At 39.9% G+C, this 22,850-nt stretch overlaps 1 protein-coding gene across 1 annotated transcript in view; it reads right to left on the bottom strand.

Annotated features, from left to right (window-relative positions):
• FOXK2 (forkhead box K2) overlaps positions 1-6,140 on the bottom strand; it is a 52,597-nt gene extending 46,457 nt beyond the window's left edge. Inside the window, exon 1 of the mRNA XM_042802340.1 lies at positions 1,401-6,140. Within this exon, the coding sequence (XP_042658274.1) occupies positions 1,401-1,753 (353 nt within the window). The 5' untranslated portion in view covers positions 1,754-6,140. The remainder of the gene's footprint in view (positions 1-1,400) is intronic.
• Between the last annotated feature and the right edge of the window lie 16,710 nt (positions 6,141-22,850).

The following is a 22,850-nucleotide window of genomic DNA, read 5'->3' as shown; positions in this document are numbered from 1 at the left end:
AACCTCTGTTTACAAAAAAAAAAAAAAAAAAAAAGACTGGATCTGTATTTCATAAATGTGTTAGATTAAAATACAGATTAACCACATGCCAAAATATTATTAATATTACAAAACAAAAAGCGAAAATAGAAGTTACAGTTAAAGGTCAAACAAGTCCTCCAACTGTATTCATGATTATACAACTCCACACATACTGGCACTGTTAAAACCCTTTCAGAATGAGCGTTTCCTAGAAAGCACAAAGGTAAGACAATTTGATTTTCACAGAGGAACCAAGTGGGGAAACTAACATTAAGACGTCAAGGTGGAAAACATGCACTGTCAATGTCCTAAATACAGTTTAAAAATTTGTGAGGCATAAAGACTGTGTCACTAATGGCATGTGTTTTATAAAAAGTAAAACACTCATAATATTTTAGCTATTTCTTAGTCTACACAACTAAAATATACTAAACCAAAACACTTGCACTTTTCCTACATGCCACTCCTCAAAACATAAATTACTTACAGTTAAACAGATCCTTAAAGATAGTAAGTAGGCCTCACATGCTCCCCCAGAAAATGATTTTGCAAAGACAGTTAACGTCTGGTAATGGTACAGGAATGTATTACCATTTAAAGACTCTTAATAGTTTTGTTGTCACGTAAGGAAACACATTTTAAAACGCGAAGACTAGCAGAAGTATTTCACGTGGATGATTCAGTTTACCCATAAAAATAAACGTTGCAAATAGGCAGAAACTGCCACAAAACCAGAAGATAATCACACGCACAAAACAATCCCCCCACATTGTGCAAAAGCACTGAGGGTGTTACAAGATTTACTCAGCACTGATCTTAAATTCAGAAATCCCAGATATGTGGATAACCACTTGACTGGTTTCCTTTGAAGGACGTAAACAATACTCAAGGGTGTATCCAATTCTGATTGCTAATTACAATACCTCCAAGCACTGCTGCAGCCGGATTTGCTCCCGAATTCACAACAGACGCTGCTACGTGCAAGACACAGCCCGGGAAGAGAGTGACCATTTGTCAACCGCCAGCCCCGGCGCTTCCCACCTGCAGCACCGGCTGCCGGCAGGGCCCGGGCCACCGGAGGAAGGGCGCGTTCGCGGGCGGCAGGCGGAGGCGCCGGGGAGAAAGGAGGCCTAGGGCACCCCTCGCCTGTGTCGCCAGGACCGGGCCGGTTCCCCGCCTGTCACGCACCATGTGCCAGCCGAACGGCGCCGGGGACAACCGGCGCGGATGAGCAGCGGCACCACCCCCGCCGCGGCAGCCGGTCCCCGCCGGGGAGGACGGGGCAGCCCGGCGCGGCGAGGCGCCCGCGGGTGGGCCCGGGCCCGGCGGGCCCCGGCGCGATGAGGGAGGGCGGCAGGCCCGGCCCCCGCTTTACTCACACTCGGGGCAGCTGCAGCGGCGGCGCCCCCCGCCTCTGGAACACGCCGTCCACGAAGACGCCGTTCTTGCCGAGACAGCGCAGGTAGAAGTCCCCTCCGCCGCCGCCGGCGGCAGCTGCGGGGTCCCCCTGAGGCGGAGGCGGCGGCCCGTCCGCGCCGGCCGGTGGCGGCGGCGGGGGAGCGGCGGTGAAGATCTCCAGGTGGCGCCGGGAGATGAAGCTGGAGTGGCCCATGCTCACATCCACCGAGCCCTGCGACGAGTTGCGGCCGATGGTCACCGAGCGCTTTTTCATGAGGTACTCGAACTCCCGGCCCTCCAGCCGCGCCACGGCCGCCGCCGCCGCTGCCGCCATCTTAGCGAGCGAGGGAGGGAGGGAGGGAGGGAGCGGGCCGCCCTCCGCTGCGCCCCGCCGCCCGCACCGGCCCCGCAGCCGCAGCCGCCGCCAGACACAGGCAGGGAAGGGGACGCCGCTCAACCCAACCTGACGCAGTCCGCCGCTGCCTGATGGACGGCGGCGCCGGGCCAATGCGCGGCCCGCACGCCCATGGGGCTATGGCGGCGCGGCCAATGGCGAGCGGCGCCGCGGCCAGCGCCGCGCAGCACGCTCGAGTGTCGGGGCCCGGAGGAGACGGGAAAGGCCCGGAAAACGTGGAGCAGATCGGCGAGCGGGGAAGCGGAGCGACCCTTCTCCCCCCGCCGCACCGGGAGAGCGGCTGCGCCAGCCCCGGTCCCACCGAGCCCCGAGGGAGCGGCGGGGCAGCCCCTCCCCGGCGGCGCGGAGCGGAGCGTGCTCGCTCAGCCCGGCGGGGCCGGCCGGCCTGCCTGCCATCTTCCCCGCCGGAGCCCCTGCCCGCCCCGGGCACCTGCGGGAGGCCGGGCGGCCCCCCCCGGGGAGGGCGGCCCCGGCGCTGGGCGCCTGAGCGAGGCCGCCGGCACCCGCCGCAGCCCATGGACGTGATTTTTTTTTCACCCGGCGGACCGTGCACCACGCGTGCCCTCCTCTCGCAGGGCGTTCATAAACGGCGCTCAGCGTCAGGGTGAGGGGGAAGGAAGAATAAAATAAATACAAGTACCCAGCCGTTGCTGGGGGGTGGGCTACCACCGCCAAAGTAGTTTGTAACTCCTCAAATTTAGCCTCAAAAGACCACGGGGGGGGTGCGGGGGGGAAGAAGGTTTGATACATCATACACAGCTGATGGCCTTTTAAGGGTTAGGTTAAAACCAGAGGTAACTCCCTGCCTTGTAGCTTTGTAATATCCACGTAAAACAAGGACAGTGCTTTAAATTTAAAAGTTTCAGATAAGACAGTGTATTTGTGCACACGTGTCTCTCGGTTTAGGTGTAGTTTTCGCATATGCACAAGGGCACAAAAAAGCAAGCAAGCAATCTGACCTGACAAAACAGAATGAAACACCCAAATGCTGGTGCTCTGTCACTCCTCCCAGGGGTCACAGCACAGGGGAGAGAAAACTACACCAATACCAGCATGGGAAACACTGATAGAGCATCCCCAACAGTGGTTCAGACCTTAAAATATTACAGGCTACCAAAGACATTCACTGTACCCGGTTTATCAAACATATTATCTGCAATGGGAATGTTTTACCTGATCAAAATCTTCTATACATGTCTCTGTGCTCCTCTAACTGTTACAAGGACCAGGCACTCTGTCAGAATGGAGAAGTAAACAATTAAGAAACACTTTTGAATATAAACTGTGAAGAGGGTGCTAAAACTTCTTTATGTCTAAATACAGATATAAACACTTCATTGTAACAGCCCGGCTAGCCTTACCATATTTTAAAGCACTTTTTGTTGAGAAGGGGTTTTTTGTTGTTTATTTGAGCTTTTTTACAGTACTGAATTTCACTGTTACTCATTCAGAATACACTTACATATTTCCTTCAGTAGTACACGCATGCTCTGCAGGAATTGAAAATAACCTTTAATAACATTTTTATGTTCCGGACAAAATCAACTTGCTAACAACATTTAGTAGTAAATTTGAAACTCAAACTTCTGTTTTTGTACATTTGAGTCAACAGGTCTCTAATTGCAGACATATTTTATGTGTGCTTAGGAACAGAATACAGTGCCTGCTACCTGCAAAGTTAGAGCAAACCTTGTTTTTAGCCTAGGATTGTATCGGCACTTGTTATAAGCAGCTACAACACAATTCCATACTGGTTAAGTCCATTTATACAATCGCATACGCACACCAGATGCAGTAAAATATAGCAACAGTTTAGAGCTTTGGTTTCTTTTACAGAAAACTTTAGTTAAATCTTGCCCACACTTTGATATTTAGAATCAGACTTTCTTCTATACCAACATATGTTTGGCACAGAAAATGTGGAGCATCAGAGAGCCAGTTATGACTCCCTGATTCTCAGCTTTTTTTTATCCCTTGGCTCTGCTGCAACTATAGAAATGTTGTGCCTGCTTTGCTAACAATCGGTTAGGGATCCTGAGGGGTATGCCGTCTGAAAATTACCAATGGGATTCCATCTCCTAACACACCCCCACACCCGCAGAGAGAAAACAGGCAGATTGGGAGAGCAGCCAGGTGAATTCCCATCAGGCCAGCAGCACTTTCCACCACTCCTACGGTTGCTCAGTTCGCAGAAGTTAAAGGCTACTTTAACGTTTTCCATTATGTGAAACACAACTTTGTTAATGTGTATTAATTTATTAATAACATCCACAAAGCTGATAAACCTTCCTGTTCTTTTCATAATGTAACAGCACAGAGAACACAGCTATTGACAAAGAATTCTGAACAGAGTTTTGTAATATACACTGAAATTACTTTTCAAGCATCCAGTCATCAGTATGCTATTCTGTAAAAAGCAACTGAACACCAGCAGAAAGTTGGTTTACTTTTGTATTACCAACACTGTAGAACAAACAACAGATTCCATTGTCAGAAGCTATATTCATTTCAAGAGGACAGCTGAAATCTTTCAGCCCATGTTTTTCTGAACTGGTGCAGATTTACTCACTTTCTTTGTGACCAAAAAAAAATGCAGTCACAGGTCATTCCAACCTGTCCACTAGTATAAAGCAAGAAACAGCAGCTAGATGTGGTGGAACAGCTCATGCTTACATGTAACTCTCCAGTGCTGTTCAGGGTGTCTGGGTTCCCCAGAAACCCACTTCTTGAACATAACCCTGTCCTGACGTTAGAGCTGCATAGCAGATACCTACTGTTCCACACATTTTTTTCCCTGCCAGCTGAGTATAAGCACAAGACGTTCTTTTTCTGCCTGCTTTGGATCCACCTTAACTATTAAGGACAGAACTAAGGCTCCAAGTTACTGACCAAAATATAATCTGAGTTACCAAATTGCTGCAATTGCCACTGACACTAAACAAGCACTCACTGCACTCCTCCACTTTTGGACCTCTGAGCTAAGTAGCCCAGTGTTATCCAGTCCACATCAAAACCCATCTGCATCACAGAAAACAATCTGATTTAAGCTTAACAGAAATGTATAAATACTATGTGAGGTCTAATCCATTAATACTATTTTATTTGACCAAGCTTCCCTTAAAATGACTACATATTTTTAGATGTGATCTTTTTTTCTTGAAGCTCATGCTATAGCAACAAAAGTGTGTCCATTTGCAGTCTGCTTGTGCTTGGGGCTAGTAAACTGTCATATAATCAAGTTTTCTTTCTTCGGTTTTCTTATTATATGTGCTCTGTACTGAGGGCTATGAATTGGTGAAGCAGCCTTCTCAAGAAGTATTTTCACAGCTCTGGAAATCGTGGAATACTACTACAAGAATGTGATGAATAATCAAGTACATTAAGTGACCCTAATTGCTTGGACACAACCAGCATTAAACAGCTTTTAAAAGCCATTAGAAGCTATCCATAATCTTTTTATTACAGCAAGTGTCACAAGTTTTGAGTGAGATTTGATATTTGTTAAACAAAACCCTACAAGGTTAATTTGCAAAACCACTTCTCAGTAGCATTCATATGCGATTTAAGAAGATAAGCACTTCATAGCAAAACCTGCACAACAGAATGAAGATTTCACATATTGATATCCCTGCACCTGACAAGCACAGTTTTTTTTCAATTTACTAGGTGAGAAGCTATAATAAGCTGTAATAACTTCCTCCAACACACAGCCTCAAAACCGCTGCCATACACAACCACATTTTTAAGTAATCCGGATAACCATTCTGCAGCTCTTTACATGCCTAAATTTAACGATGTGTGGAAAACTTAGTAGGACGCGTGCTGCGATTTAGTCATTTTCTCACAAACGCATTTTGGTCAAGGGGAAAGCGTTAAAGAAGCATCATGTAATTACTGCAAAATATTAAAAATAGCAAATGATCGGGATGGTGTGAGGCTGCCTGGTTACATACCCAACCAACTCCTGAAGGGACTTTAAAATTTATAGGAAAAAATAAACAGCTATACCTCATAAGTTGTTTTTATAGGTTTTACAGATGCCTTTCAAATCTCTGTAAGTAATAAAGACCGGAAAGCGTAATATTCTTGAAAATGCCCAAGATATCCAGATGAACACGTTTTGGTTGGGTTTGAGGGGGAACGCGGAAGAGGGCGAAAACAGCTATTTAGCCTCCACCAGCCACTTGTTCGCGTCCTGCTGTCCTCGGAGGGAAAGGGACTCGGTGCTGTCCGAGTCGCAACGGCCCCGCCGCTCGCTGCGTCCCCGAGTTTTACCGGCGCAGGAGACCCGGGGCCGCCCCGGCCGCCCGCCTCACCGGGACCCCGCGCTCCCCTCAGCCCGCCGCGCGCTTCCCGCCCTCCTACCCAGCCTGCCCCGCGCCCCCGCCGGCGGCGCTGCCTGAGGGCGGCCCGGGGCCGAGGGCTCCGCGGGCGCCCGCCCGCCGGTCACGCCGCCCGCCAGCCCGGGGAGGCGGGCGGAGCGGAGCTGCCATGGCCGCTGACGCGTGTTTGTAAACACTGCGCGGCCGGGGGCGGTGCTGGCAGCGCGGCCCCGCCGCGGGCTGCAGGCGCCGCCCCGGTGTTTCCTGTGAGGAAAAACGGATCCGGGCGGAGCGGAGCGAGGCGTTTTCTCCGGTATTTTACAGTTACTGCACCCTCCCCGCGTTCCTGTTGACGGCTGAGGCTAAAGCGCGCTTTCTTGGGTTGTAAAAGCAGTTTTGCGAGGCGAGACCTTCATCCTCAAGCGGTTCTGGGAGGCGAGTAGTCGACTCGCCCCAAACTAGAATGGAGTAGGCACGGTTAGTAACCAAAAAGATAAAGCATGTACAGCCCTTACGCCTCGGCTTGTTTCAAGCAACAGCGAACAACGAAAATTCAAATGCGTGCCTTAAATTGAAAGCATCCCATCCACCCTCGAAGGATAATTACTCATAAAGCAGCTCTAAATCCTGACACCACAAAAGGATTTTGAAAAGCCACAGCAGCATTACTCTGTTAACTGGAAATGTGAAACCCTCCATTACTTTGCAATTCAGTCTTGCATGATGTATGATCTTTGCCAAATACATAGCTAATTAATCTTCATGCATCTATTTCATGTTTAAAATTTTAACACCTCGGAAAAAAATTGGACCTGGTGATTAAAAACATTTTTGTTTTGTTACCCACTTCTAAACAGAGTCCTACCACTATGAGGTCTTGAGAAACTGAACCTCACCAGTTGCAACACTTACTGTATTTAATGTTGATCATTAGTTATTGCTATTAGTTATGATCCCATTTAAGCACAACTCTAAGGTTTTTCTTCACGTTAATTTGCCATTTGATATTCATCATATCTCTTGGCTTGATCAAGAGATGTATAACTACTCTGTTGTCAGTAAACACTTAGAAGTACCTGTTAAAACATACCTGAGACCAAACTGACAACTCTTCCATTTTTGCTGTCAGAATAGGTCAGTCCCACAACATCACTGTGGGAAGCATCTTTGTGGCTTTTTAATTCTCTGAGAGCTCAAACTGTGTAGAGTATTTTCTATGCATACACAGCTGTAAGTATTTGAAGAAAATGATGTAACCTTCCACTAAAACTAAGAAAGGCTGGCACTTGTCTTTTAGAGTAACAGCCCAACATCAAGTCTATTCACCACGGCAGAAGTTTTACTCTTAATGTTGAGCTGAATTCTTTTTCAGTCTCCTTTTAGCACTTCCACATTAGGTACCTTTATGATACTGTATCATAAACAAACTAAACCTTGCACAAAAAAAAAAAAAAAAAAAAAAAAGCAGCAGATTAAGCTGCCAGTGTCCAGTTCATCTGGAAGAGATGTTTCGTGTTTTGGGCGTCTGAAGGAGGTAACTGCAGCGGTACCACTATACATGGCAGATGCAAGTTCTACGGAACCAGTAACAGAAGTTGTAGTTTGGTTGGCAGAAAAAGGCAGGCGAGTGGGAGTGGAGAGTATAAAATAGGGTAGGCAAATGAGTAAATGATAGAACTATTAACATTAATCAAAACCATACAGGAATTATTGAAATGTGAATAAGCCAAATGAAACGACCAGAGGCAAATTAAAACCAATACCAAGTGTAAACTAATAAGCATCAGTAAAAAAAACGTACTTTAAAATATTCTTTTCATGAAAGAGCACTCTAGGTTTCAAAATCAGTTCCACTGGTGTTAGTTTGGTTTTTTGTTTGTTTGTTTTTAAAATCAATGAATGCCATTCCCTCAGCCAGCAGAAAGCCAAAAAGAACAGTGAAAAAGAGACATACTTTATGTCTGTCTGCTCTGAAATAATTCTTACTCTGTCCAAAAGGATAACTACAGAACTAAGAAAAGTTCAGAGAAGAGTTAATGAGATAATGAGGTACGAAAACATTATTACACAAAGGTTAAGAAATTGCAATTGTTTTCAGTAGACAAATGTTATTGAAATAATATAACAAGGCAAAACCACAGTGAGAACAACCTCATGATCCATAAAAAGATACTGTAAGATTCCTGTAAGATAGAAAATTGGCTGAATTCAAAGCACACAAATATAGGTCCTACAAGGAACATGATGATAGCGGTAGTATTTTTCATATCCATATGAAGTATTTAGCATTATTACTTTTAGTTGCATAGCCAAAGCCTGAACAACTTAAAATAGTGACTTCTCCATCCCTATTAGAAGTCATACAATACAAGGACCATCTCTTTTCTCCATTTACACAAAAGCTAGCAAGAATTGGTTTTGCCCGTATTTGCATTTTTAACACTGGCATAAAATGGAGCTCCCTGTGAATCTCTTTTCCTGACTATAGAAACAGAATACTAAAGTATGTAAGCCTCGGGTCTGGCCAAACCGATTTTTTTTATCTTCCTAATAAATCTCCAACTATTCAGAATGGTTGTCATATTTAATTGCTTTTTCTGCGAAACTTACTTAAGTTTACACCTAATCTTCACAACAGAAATCAAAGCATTTAAAGATTTGATAGACGGGAGAGAGAACGTCACACTATTAACTTCTTTTGAGGAAGGGAAAACTTGAAGAGTTTCTTCTTGTAAACCAGTTTCTCTGTGGGCAGCCAGAGAAAGAAAACGGATTTACGGAAATCTGGATGTGGCAGAAATAACTGATCATTTTCTCCCAGAATATAGAATAATTTTCTCCCAGAAAATATAGAATAAAACTAAAATATAACATAAATTATCTGAACAACAAAAAGCACTTTAAAACAATTTAGAAAAAAAAATGCAAACAAATGCTGCGATAGACTGATTATTTTAGAGTCCTGTGCAAATCATGAGATGTTCAAGCAACCTCCAAAGAGGTGGGGGAGAACTACAAATATTTCTGATGGGACAAACAGGAGTCTTTTCAAGATTCAAGGTCATCTTAATATGTCTAGCAATACATAAAGGACAGCACAGACTGGTCCTGAGATTACTATTTTCTTTTCTAAGAGTTGTCAAAATATCAATACCAAAATTCTTTTGACACTGGGAACGAGAAAAAGCATAAATGAAAAACAATTAACATCTACTACAAATAGAAAATAAAGTTGAGGCAGAAACTGTCACTTCTAAATTTTCACCTGGGTCATACATAATAACCACTCTAAAGGTCAGTCCCTTGGGGAAAAACAGCACAACACAGGGAAAATGGTTCCCTTCTGCAGATACTCAGAATACCAGACACAGTCAGTGAAACATCAAGATCAGGAGCAGAAATATTAAGATGAGTCTCAGCAGTCAGAAAGACCACTACAGAAGGCGTGTCAGAGAACAGCCAACTAGCAAGTCTGGGATCAGAAAGCCACTGGAGCTCCGGGACAGTAATTACTGATAGATGTCCAACAGAGAGAAATTTGTCTCTGCTCTGAGGACTCAAGTTCTTCAGAGCTCATCACCTACTGTACCTCAATTTATTTTGCTGATTGAATTAGCCCATGGTTAATTTGCGATGATACTCTTCTATTCACATTTAACTGTTAGAAAAAGAATGATGTAACAGACTATGCAAATCACCAAATAAACAACCCCCTCATGACTAGGATCTGAAGTTTCTTACCAGTGTTTGAGCGACATTTATTACACAGCGTTTCGTGAGGCAGCCCTGTTGCCAACAGAAACTGCCTGTTTGGATCATAACAAAACTGAACAGAAGAATGTGAAACAATTCACTTCTAATTTTTACAGTTGCTTCAGTTAGCAACATACAGTTCCCCATTGCTCGTTATTAAATGAGTAAGATGCAAAGATAGGTCAAAGAAAAATCAACACATTGCTCAGGAAAAAAAGAAAAGTTTTCTCAGCATAAGTTACAGAAAGCTAACATGAATAGAAGCATTTATATACATGTAAGATATATACAGAGATTAATAAATATTATAAAAATAAAGCTTTCCTGAGGATGGACTATAGCATTAGAGAAAAAACTGTAACACGCATCAACTCCACAGCATATACCATAGCATTAGCTATGGGGCTTTTTGGTCTTATCATAGCTGTTTAGGCATCCTGAAACTTGCCAAGTACAAAAGCTTTGCAGTTTCCTACTCAAAATACAAGATGCTAATATAGCAACCATAACACCTAAATAGGGTGGGAAAAAAAATCTAGCCATTTTCTAACAAGATCCTAAGATATAAACAAACGTAAAAACTGTGAGTAAATTGAAATACTAGTAGGCTGCAGTTAAAGTATACATACTTCCCCTTCTCCCAAGAGCACAAACATAAAATTGAAATCAGCCAACTTTCACACATCATCATTAAGTTTTCTAATTCATTAGAACCTCTCCACGTAAGAATATGAATTTTAGAACATGTCTGTAAATAAAACTGCTACACAAATCATACACTGCGGACAGATTTCCCTGTGGTTGGTCAGTGCTGGCAGATGACTGGAAAAATTCAACTACAGAAAGCCAGCAACTCAATGGTTTAATTAGTGTGTCGGCAGGCCCATGGATTCAACTGAATTTTTAACTTTTTACTAACCAGTTTCAATGAACTATTTGTATTTCCCCCCCATCACATTCCTAATGGCACTTTCCATTCAAATTGCCTTTATTTTGCTTAATAAAGCTTTGTTTCTCTCTTCTCTCCCCCCCCCCATTAAACACTTAGTAAGATGCCATTTGCGGGAATCAAATTGACTACTCATGTAAGCACAATTATGCAAACTGACCTGTGGTAACTCAATGCATTTGCTTTGTCATACACTGTTACAGAGCTCTCCAGTAATGATTTTATTTGCAAGTTTGGGATCAGTGATGATCTTGTCTGACTGACCTTTCGGAGCATTTTTTTCATGTTTTACTTCCTCTAGTTTTTAATAGAAATGTTGATCAAAATAAAAGCACCCTTTTAATTTCAAAGGGGGGATCTTAGGCCCACTCTTAGCTTGGACAAGCTTTGAAGGCAGCATTATTAATTTAGTTTGTGTTAGTATGACAACACCAGTAAGTACTGCATTTGGTAAGATACCAGCTCAGAGGCTTTTAAAGTCTCTTATGCTAATAGCCCCTGTACAGCTAAAGCATATTTCTGTAATGTCATATGACTTAAACATTCTCATTCCTTCATTTCTCCTCTATTTTGATTAAACAAGCAAAAACAGATAAAAGCATGCCTCCTATAATTAACACCAGTAACGGTCTTCAATTACTTCTACAGATAGCATTTTCCATTCACAGATTTTGAACTTTTTTTGGAAATCAGACATCTGTGATTCTGTCCATCTTTACACAAACCTAAAACTTTAAATGCAGCTGAAAATCTCACTCCATTAATTTTCTTCCTTTGTAAGAAAAGGCTGAAAGGCTGTTATTTCCAGTGTAGCAGTTACAGTAATTCCCAAGGCAGGGTTTTAGTACACAAGAGGGGAAGAAAAACCATATACCCTGATACAGATGCACACACTGTATATTCATCTCCCAGAAACTGTAACTGAATAAAACAACATTAGAATGAAGGCAAGCAGGATAAGAGAAAGATTCACCAGACATGCAAAACAGGAACAGATTTGTATCTAATAATCTTCTTTTTTCCCCTTTCCAGTTTCCAATACAGAATTTTAAAACGAAAACTTACACTCTAGACAACTCATGTTTTCACTACACCATTAAATGCATCAACACTGCAACACTGCACAGAATTTTGGAATACACCTTTGCCACTTTACATATCAAAAAGTAATCAGCATTCAAAATAAATGAATTTAAAACATTTACTAAGTATCTTCACAAACCTTCTCTTCACCTCCCTGTTCCAGTTTGTGGTTTGTTTTTTTTTGTTTTAGTAAGGGATGAGGCAAAGTGGACAAATGAAAAAAAAGTTCTCAAAACCAGCATTCTGGAGGCTTATCATGTTAAGTTAAACCCTTAATATCCTACTTCTAATACGCAATAGGTTTTTGTCACTGAAAATAGGTATTATTTGCCTAAAATCTCAAAATAACTTGACACAATAGTTTAAGTAACTGGATCAGCGTTCTCCTCAATGCTTTTATGAATGACTACAAGGTATTTCACATCACAGATAAATATTTAGCCACCAGTTCCAACAGCAAGCTTGCGGTGGTTGTGTCATTTCCTGGGCTTGCCACTAGTTCTCATCCTTGCAGCACCTCCCGTTGTGCCAGCAGATGTTTGTATGACTAAACCAGAGTAAGGAAATGAGGAGTGAAGGAAAATGACACCACCATTTTAAGGGTGAATTTTTGTAGCTAGATGAGTTCTGGTGCCCAGTTTACCAGATGGACTCAAAGTGCTGTGCTATCAGGGGTAGAAGCCATGGTGAGACCAGAACAAATGCCCAGAACGAGAAGGGGAGCATGGCAGCTGCGTAGGCAGCGCTGCTGAAATGCGAGCCTGGCCTCCCCTTGCACACACACACACAGACCCCACACCCCCCTGGATTCCCGTTACCCTGAATAGACAGCCTTGCAGCAAGCGTACAGTCTTGGTATGAAAAGCTTACAGGAACACTATGCACATCCTCTAGAGCATTTTTAGTCTCTGATTAGGGATCTTCTTCTGGCTATGCCTTTTGGAAGCTATCTTAATAAAAAAGAAAAAATACCTTATTCCTGTGTGTATATTTGCAGCAAACTCAGCAATCTTGAAATAAAGTTTTGCAAATCTTTTATGGCTAGACTTTTAAAAAAATGCAGATTTAGGACTATTTCAGATACAGGTAGACAACAGCTACATGAATTACAGGAACAGTTATGTTTTCTACACTTATACAAAACCACACCTACTGCTACGTCCACAGCTGTCTTAATGTAGATCAAAGTTCACGAAGTGCAATCTGTTGAGGTATTTGTGCTTAAATCTCATCCAAGATCATAGTTGTGAGACCACACTAACATACTGAATCGAGATGTTAAGAGACAAGAAACATTTCCACCTATGAATATCATCTACTGCAACCTGTACTTTCAGCTGCCTTTTTGGAAAAAACAAGACAAGTCATTGGTATAGATGAAATAAATTGCACTCTATTGTCCACAAGTAGTTATCTATTTTGTGATTAAAAACAGCACAGGAAGTATCAGAGCAGCTTTGTACAGATTCAACTTGTCACCCCGGATGAACAGCTGAATCACAAGATAGAAACTACTGTACTATACTCAAAGCCAGGTTAAGTTTATCATATGATGGATTTTTTTAAACTACAATAAAATCCCACTACTACAATAGGATTTTATTTTTTGCTACTGAAGATAGCACCTCTCATTTTAGTGCTACACAACTTTTTCATTTGAAAAATTGGTCTCTTCAAGAATGGTTTTGAAATGATTGTTTAAACAAAGCTTACAACCACAGATGAAATTCTTCTGCTGGAATGTCTTCTAACATCTGCAGCAAGGTTGACCATCCAAGAAGGAACATATAGGATAGAAAAGAAATTTGTGAAAAGAATCATGAGGATTAAGAAAACCTAACAAAGCACTGGAAGTTTTTCCAGCGTTTTAAACACCATTCAACCTCTGTTCTCTATTTTGCTCTTCCCTCCTCTGTTTTGCCCTGGAACAACACAAACGACTGTGGGGGCTGCAGACATCTGTCAAGAGTAACTGATTTGCAGGTGATCCAGGTTGCTCAAACACATTTGGATTAGTTGGCAATTTATGACACAGAGGTAAGCCTTGATAACAATGCACATGGTTAAGTTGGGTCTCTCAAAGGGCATTAAGAAAATTGTAGCCGTCGTATATTACAGAAAAGCTTCCCCACTCTGGTTTAGTTCCAGACCCTAAACTTAACCCATCACTTGGCTAAAAAACATTTGTCTGGCAAAAGATACATATATGCAGTTTTTCAGTTTATCTCATAAAAGCCAAAAAGCCAATGTAACTACATTAAGTATCATTGTATCTCCATACGAGATACCCTGATTTTACAATGTCTCTACCTACTGCATATTCACTGAAGTTTTTTGCTAATATAAACACAAGATGATTACAAACACCATATATAATAGTAATCACATAAGAAAGAATACTGAACACAGTACCTCTGGTCATCTCACTTCAGACCATATCCTCTCTTAAAGCCAGAGAAAGTAAGGTCTTTGTGATACATCTTAAAACGTTTTCCACATGCACACACTTTGATTTAGCACAAAGCTATTAAAATCAGTAATTGTCTGCAGTTTTAGAATTTAGGTGTCCACATAAACACATTTTTAGCATTCCCCTGCTGTTAGGTCACATCCATTAAAAAACATGCATCAGGACTTTGACTACTAGAGCAATAGTAACAAATGAAAAATTAAAAACAGTAATGCAAGATGAATCTTACATTCTGGATCTTATGTTATCTTAAACGACATTTCAAAGTTCTATAAAATACTTGGAAATTTTCAAAACTCAGGTAGCCAAGGCCCCACGTAACCTGATCCAAACATGATGCCAGCTCTGCTTTCAGCAAAGGTTCAATGAGATGACCTTCATAAGTCCCTTCCAATCCATGTTAGTTTATGATTTTATAAAATAAAATGGAGAGTGGGAGCGTGTTTGTATACACCTAGATACACACAAACACACTTGCCCTCTTTCTAGATACCCTAGCAAGTCTACAGCTAAAACTACACTGAATACTGCATATAATGCAAGATTACAAACACTGAATGGTAGACTGATTTCGATATCTTAAATACACAACAATTTTATATCTATACACAACAAGTACAGAAGAAAGTATGGCTTTATGACTTAAGTGAGGTGGCAGAGATGTAAGACTTCTCACACTTAACAGCTCTATCTGATCTCAGAACTGTCCAATTTATCTGTCGAATCCTCAGCTTCATGAAAACACAGTCCTCATTACCCAGAGCTTTGACTCCTGTAGTGATGAGGAATCTCTCTGGAATTATAAAGGGATGAAATATTAATTGCTTCTGCTGAGACATCAGAAAAGAGAGGAAGTAGGCTTGTCCCAAGACAGGTAACCACTCAAACCACAAAACACGTTCAGGTTCACCATTCCTCTCTAACCCACGTTTCATTTACACATCTCAAACTGAAACTCCACTACTCCTACCTTCGGAATTCCTCCTTTGATGAGTTTTCCCTTCTGCCATCCTCTGATCAGTATTTTCAGCAGTGACTCAAGAGAATGTTGTTTACATGACACATTGCTGAAACTCATTCAAGGTGCCTTGACTTAGAAGCCCAAAAGACATGCCACTAACAGACACAGGACATGAAAATCTCTTGAAAAAGTAATAACCAGCATTATCACACTTAATAGTATGAAATACTATCATAAATCTTTCTTACATACAAGCAATCACACCTTATAAAAGCTAAATTTGAAGTTTATTCATATTTTACCACAATATAAGAAAGAGAAGCAACTTCAACAAGATGATCTATGTAGCCTGAAGAATTCAGAATAAACCCAGATTCCTATATCTCTGTTATATTCTTAAATAATGTATCTAGGTGCAGCATTCTGCTTCCTCCTGAACTTTTCACTGTATGATCAAGCTTCATAAACAGGCATGCAGCGTAAGAAAAGAGCTGAAGAATTAAACTGCCATTCTAAATGGTAAGAAAACAGGACATTGAAACATTATTATTTTCTAAAACCACCTACTCCAGTCTGTCTCACCTCAGTTCCATCCCCCACAGTGGTGTCTGTGATGATATACAAAAGCTACCGATTTCACCAAAAAAACCCTGCGAGAGCTATTTTTTTATCTCCTCACATTCTGTAGGTTTTTTTACTGTCAAAGTAAAACATAAATAGAACAGATCGCCTTTCCCAAACAAAACATATGAAGTTTTCATGTAATACTAAGTTAATTGAGCTAAGAGCACAATCATAATCACTGTGATTTTGGAAAATCACTTCTTGTAAAGGCAAAATAATGGAATATACAGTTAGTAGTATAAAATCTGGTGCATTGTAAGTGAAGTTCTTTACCTAATGGTTTGAAATTTAAGTTCTGACCCAGAAACTGTCCTTATTTGAATGGAAGTTTCCCAGTTTACATACTTCATACTCACATTTCAAAAGATTTGTTTGATAGATCCACAGTTCTAAAGAAAACAACTGGGATCATAATGCCACATTACAAACACAAAAAAATTCTGTGCTTTTACAGCCACTGTTTGCCTTTCCCTATAAACCCATACGGACAATTTTCTCATTTTCACATTACTTAAATCAGAAATCTATACTCAGTATTGCCAGGAACGCAAGAAACTATTTTTCTTAGAATAGTTATTCTATGTATATATTGTTCATGTATCATTGGAACAACAATGTAAACAATTAGTACAGATTTAGCTCTGACATTTGAACATATTCAAGTTCAGCAATTCCCATACTCATAGGTACAGAAAAACAGCTCTTTTGACAAAAGCATAGCCATTGCTCGTCACATTCTTGGCAGAACTAAGAATCTTGTTTCAGAATTATTACCATTCACTATAGTGCAAAGTTTACTCGAAAATACTAATGATAATAGCCTGCTCTACAGAAGTCAGATATTCAAAGGCATATGTTGATGTAACAACCTAAAATATATCATCCATGCATATTATAACATTACAAAAGGAAGTTTTAAAACGTCTACTTTTCTCTTGATTTTTCTTCATCATGTCTAATGAGAGGTTTTGGGGGGAAACACAGGATGGGCTGAATCATACTATATTCAAGTACTACACACCAGAATAATCATTCTACCGGTAACTTGATGTAGTGAGTGCACCTCAAGACATCGTGCATTCGCAGTATTAGTTTACTTCCACAATAAGAAATCATTAAATAATGTAAGAATTTTCAGTGTACTTCTGCAAAGGCACAAGAACTAGGCGGAACAGGCTGACAATACGGTGTTCAAATGCCACAGAAGGGCAGAGGTCCTTACTGAAATAAGTTACTTCAGTTGCAGATTATCTTGTAGACTTTGGAGGAAAACATAACTGATTATACTGGAGGCCGAGTCCTCTTCCATTTTCACTGTGATCACATGGACAACAGAAAATCTGAGCGTGCTGAAAGACACTTCACTGAGAACTAGTGTCACTATTCATAATTTTTCTGTGAGCCAAACTGAGTCATTTACATTAATGACCGCTTGGTAAGAAGAACTTGAAATGTACAGAGCAGAGAGAACACAGAAAAACTTCGAAGTGGCATTTTCATTTTGTGAAAGCTTCAACAAATTATATTCTCTGATTTAAAAAAAAAAAAAAAAAAAAAAAAAAAAAGAGCTATCTGTGCAACGTTCAGCAAAAGATTTATTGTTAATAAGTCAACATTCAATTTTAGTACTTCAAAAGCAACAAAAGAATATTTAAGAGCAGCAGTTTCTTATAGGAGGTGAAGCAGCTCATTAAAAAAACTGAATGTTGAGTGTAATGACCTAATTAGGACAACTTCTCCATAGAGAGACGCTGTTCTAACGAAAGTTCATAGGAAAACCCAGCTGGCTTGAATACTGTCAGATCAAGACCTAAACACTTACGAAAGTGTGCAGTTGAAGAAAAAAAAAAATAAAATCAGAAGACTAGGAGTTTCTGTCCTTCTGACCAAGATACATTGAATACAATCATATTAATTTCAGTTTCTCAGTTAAAAACTTTCCAGGATTACTCATACTTAGTAACTACAAAACAAATTCAGAACTGCCAACACCACTCTGTTGAACTTCAGTTACTGAAAGTACTGCACACTTACTCCATCTTTGTTAGCAAAGAAAATAATTAAGAGGCATCATGTATCAGCTTTCGTAGTATCAAAAGCCAAAGCAAGAGATCAAATTACTCAGTAATGAAATGTATTTAGATAAATGATATAGTATGTGATCTTGATTACTCATTTTTTAGAAGGCACTAACAGAACACACTATATAGTCCAGTATTTTTACCCATCATTTTTGAGTGCATCTGTAAACCACAGGGATACCTTCTAGTATGTTAAATCTGTTCCCTAAGAAAAAGCATTCCAAGAAACCCATTCAGGATGGAAGCATGCTGGATGCTGCAACTGCTACTAGAATGTTATTTCTATTTTAACCCTTTAAATAAAAGGTGAGGAACTTTTTCATTAACACAAGCTACAGAAAGTTAATAAATTCTGAATAAGCTTGAGCAATACCTATTAGCATTTTGGCTTCTTGTTTCTTGTTGCCCTTCAGAGAACTATGTACAGACTCTCAGTGAAATAATCCACTCCATACACTTTATTAATGTTAACATAACGCAATAAAACTTCAGGTAATTAAGTTTAATGTGCTGTTCAACAAGTAACATGGAATTTAATACTACAACTTACAATAATTCTTTATAGGCCACAACACCCTCACAGCAAAATCAAAATGGACCAGAAACTGTCCCAGTATTGTTATGCAAGAGCTTGATTTTCTTCTTGCTGGTCACCCTGGAAAGGAACACAATGATAACAGTTACAATACGACATTCAAGTATCTAAATATGAAATATGTTTGCATTGTTTCACAAAGTATATCTAAGCAAGTACATTCCCCCAATATAATCTTCTAACTTTGAAATAATGGAAAATGTTACAGTAATTCCATTTGTGCTTTTGTATGTGTAATACATATAATCAGACCAACATCACCTGATCTTATGATGTATGTATGTAGGTTTCACTATAGTGAAATACAGATCAACATTTAGCATTACGATAAAGCAAATTATTTGTCTTAGACTAACTACTCAATCTAAATTTTCTGTAAGGAAAAGCAGTGTTACATATTCACTTTCAAGTTACATTAGTGAAATAACCAGACTGGGTTTGTCAGGAGGTGGGGGTGTGGTGGGTTTTTTGGTTCTGTTTTGTTGGTTTTTTTTTTTTAGTTTTGTTTTTTTTTTTTCTAAATTAAAAACAAACTATGAACGCTAAACACCAAAACCAACACGTGCAGAAAACACGTCATCAAAAATCAGTTTGTTGTTAGAACACAGGAAGCTGTCCTACTGAGCAGGTTATTTTATCAGGGTGGGGTTTTTTTTTGTTTGTTTGTGGTTTTGTTTGTTTGTTTATGCTTGGGTTTTTGTTTGGTTTTGTTTTCTTTGTTTGTTTTTGTGGTTTTTTGTTTGCTTGTTTGGAGGGGGTTTATGTGTTTTGTTTTGTTTTTTTTTTTTTCCTTTTAAACATAATTTAAGTTTTACTTTCCTGCTTGCCAAGAAGCTCCTTAGCAGTTCACACTGGTGTCATGGTAAGTCTTTAGCATTAACAGCTTGCTGGACTTTTCCTCAAGATTGTTTATTTTCTTTCCAAGTTTGGGAATTATACTTTACAACTGCCTTGTCTGGAAATTAATCACACTTTTCAGACAAAAGATTACTTAAGATAAAGAAAAGTTCTGCAATACAGACTCTTGCAAGATCCCTCAATTGTGAGAAAAGTTATGTAACAAAAATTGTTATAAAAGGAGTTGCCACTACTATTTTAGGAGAGACAGAACCTGAAGCTGAGGTGTACCTTCAAAGTCAGGGCTTCCCAACTAATCATTTATTACTGACTGACAGCAACTCATCCTACAGGTTTCAGTCTTCCTCGCCAAACTGCTGTGGCACTTTCAAGTATTTATTTGTATTCCGTTTCATTTCTTAGTGAATCAAGGAAAAAAAAGAAAGCTACATTCCATAATCAAATCCCAGGAAAGTCAGTTCTATCATGAATATCTGTCTCATTAATAAAAGTACAGGTAAAGGAGCTATTGAATCTCTTCCACTCAAATACTGCAGAAGTAAAAGAACCTAAATCCCTCGAACCTTCCTCAAAAACCCCTATTCAACTACTTTGATTCATCATTCTTCAATCTTAATGTCAGAGTACATAATAAACATAGAAGAAAAAACAATAAATTGTTTATTACCTGCTTTGACAGTTTCGTACTTGTTACATGTCAATCAGAAAAATAATTTGAATCTAGTTTGGTTGATATTCTCAGTGTTAGAGTTTGAAGTTACTAACTGAAGAAGCATTAGAGAACTGAATGTATTCAGGAACCTAAATGAAAATGGTTCAGTAACACTTCCCTTTGCTTATGCCCTGCTAATAATACTTTAAGTCAGATTTCCGTACATTCTTTTCTTCCTGTATTATTTCAGCATTCCAACATTTCACAATGGCCAGAATTTGAAAAAACGTAACATTTCACCTGGCAAGAATCTTGAAATCCCTACTACTTGATTCCCTCCCTGGTTCTCCATCAACTAAATTCTCTACAACAGCAGCAACCTCTGAAAGCTAACATCATCAGGCAATACTCCAAAACCAAGACAGAAACCAAACATTAAAGCCACTGATCAATCAAGTGACTTTAAGTGTTCTTGCTCCATTACCTTTGATATTTCCAGTTCCTTAACAGTCAGTGTTTAGCCAACTTAAAACTAGACTAGATAGTAAAAGGCCTAAAATGCAACAGCTGCTTTGTGACTATTAATTCAGAATCTGCTAATAAAGCACCTTCAACGAGACCACGTTCTTTTCCTGTCCTTTATATAGCAGCAGAGAATGAAAAGACATACTCTGTAAGGCCCAAAACAGTAACAGCAACAGGAAAACATGACACTCAAATGCCTGGAAAGCAGGAAATACCTGCCTTCATCTCCACCCTTCAATAGGAAGTGCAGTACCACACCTTTAAAAACAAGAAGAAAAAAAAGAGTATACATTAACATAACCACTGTTCCTTTCTGAAGGAAAACAACTATTTTCTACAATTAAGAATTCTGCCCACCCATCTAAAAACACCGAGTTAATAATTGAGTTTAGTCTTACTTTTAAGATCCAAGTTCAACTACCAACGTGACTTTGGGCAAAATCACTTTACCACTGCACAGATACTCCAGAGCTAGTAAGAATCCCTGAATAACACCATCACTCTACCTCACTGCTATACTGGGAATGAAAAACAAACACAAAAGCATTACCAGTGTTGCAGTGTTCAGACACCGAAACACAAAACAATTATCTTCCTCTTGGAGAGGCTACACAACTACTCAGGGTAGGTAAATATTCCCTAGAATAACAGAGTATGCCCTAGGATGTCTGTCCCGTAAAACTCTTATTTTTGAATCTCTTTATTCTTAGACAGCTGTCACTTCTTAGCTTTATACAATTACCACTGCATACATGACTGACCATTTATCCAGAAGTCTACATACTCGGTGTGATTTAGCTACCACATAGGTATCATGAGACTGTAACAAAGCATCCTATACTTCACCTTTTAAGGTAACAAAATTTTTCTCATGACAAATAACTTTTCACAATGTCTCAAATCTCAGAAGTCTGAAATAAGCAATCAATTACGAACAAACCTTCCATCTCACCTGTATCAAATCAGTCCCAGGAATTCAATTATTGCTGCACTCCAAACTACAATTATATTGCCAGAGAAAAATGCTATTTTGAAGAGTGTACTTGAATTTGTCAGCTTCAGCAGCACTGGTATTTATTTTTTCCTGACCTAGCTTCCAAGAATTCTTCTGTGCCACAGAATTTCTTTCAGAACCCCAACTTGTTCACCTACTGAAATCAAAAGTACGAAGAATTAGGAAAGTCACAAGCAAAACCACAGCAGAAAATGAGAATCAGACAAACATGTTACATGCATTACATACTTCACCATATTAGCGAGGGGTTTGGACACACCATGCAATGCCAATGTAATGTCCTAGCTTCTCAGTGTCCCCCTGCACACATTAAAAGATACATTTTTTTAAAGGTCAGATCACTAAGACATGCATGAAATTACAATTATTCAGTAACACTGTTGTGGATAATTGAAACCTAAATAAAGAGTAATGGACAAGCATACCTATTTGAGGCTCCTCTGATCTCAACTGTGAATGCCTCAGTTACTGATGACACTGCGGTAAAAGAAATCAGCAGTCGACTGATGGTGTGGTTGCCTCGTTGAGCACGGCACTATTTTTAGATAGGTTAACACATCACTTTGTATGTATTATCACTTAATCAACAATGAAACATTTGTCTTTTGAGAAAGGCTAAAGCACGCACAATTGCACTTGCCTGGAGACTGGACTACTGTAAAAAAATCTAACTGTTTACTAAAATCACTAGGATACATGTGAAGTACTAGCTATTTTCTTGTTCCACTCATGATTCTTGCAAACAATTAAAGAAGGCAGTCACTGAACAGGCAGGTTTGCTGTGTGTTCCCTAAGAGTCTTACAAGTTTTCCAAAATCTCTCTCAGATTTTTGCCTCAGGACTGGACCAACCACTACATACCAAGATGTTTTAGATAATGAATCAGAGCATGAATGACATGAGTTTCTAATAAACAAAATTAAATGTGATAATAAATTCAATGTAAAATATTTTCAAATGCAAAACATGCAAAAAAAAAAAGTAGTATCACTAACGTGTCATCTGTCTCTGTTAACAAGCAGCCATGTGGCATCTCTCTCTCTTCTTTCACAGTTACAATTCTCGTATCTCCAAGTTCAGAACAAGCAGATTCTTTAGACAACTGGTCATCATCATACCTGCAAACAC

This window comes from Tyto alba, unplaced genomic scaffold (assembly GCF_018691265.1).
Source record: "Tyto alba isolate M040663 unplaced genomic scaffold, T.alba_DEE_v4.0 Super-Scaffold_39, whole genome shotgun sequence".
NCBI lineage: Eukaryota > Metazoa > Chordata > Aves > Strigiformes > Tytonidae > Tyto > Tyto alba.
The sequence above is the reverse complement of the archived record's forward strand: the minus strand, read 5'-3'. Positions and strand labels throughout refer to the sequence as shown.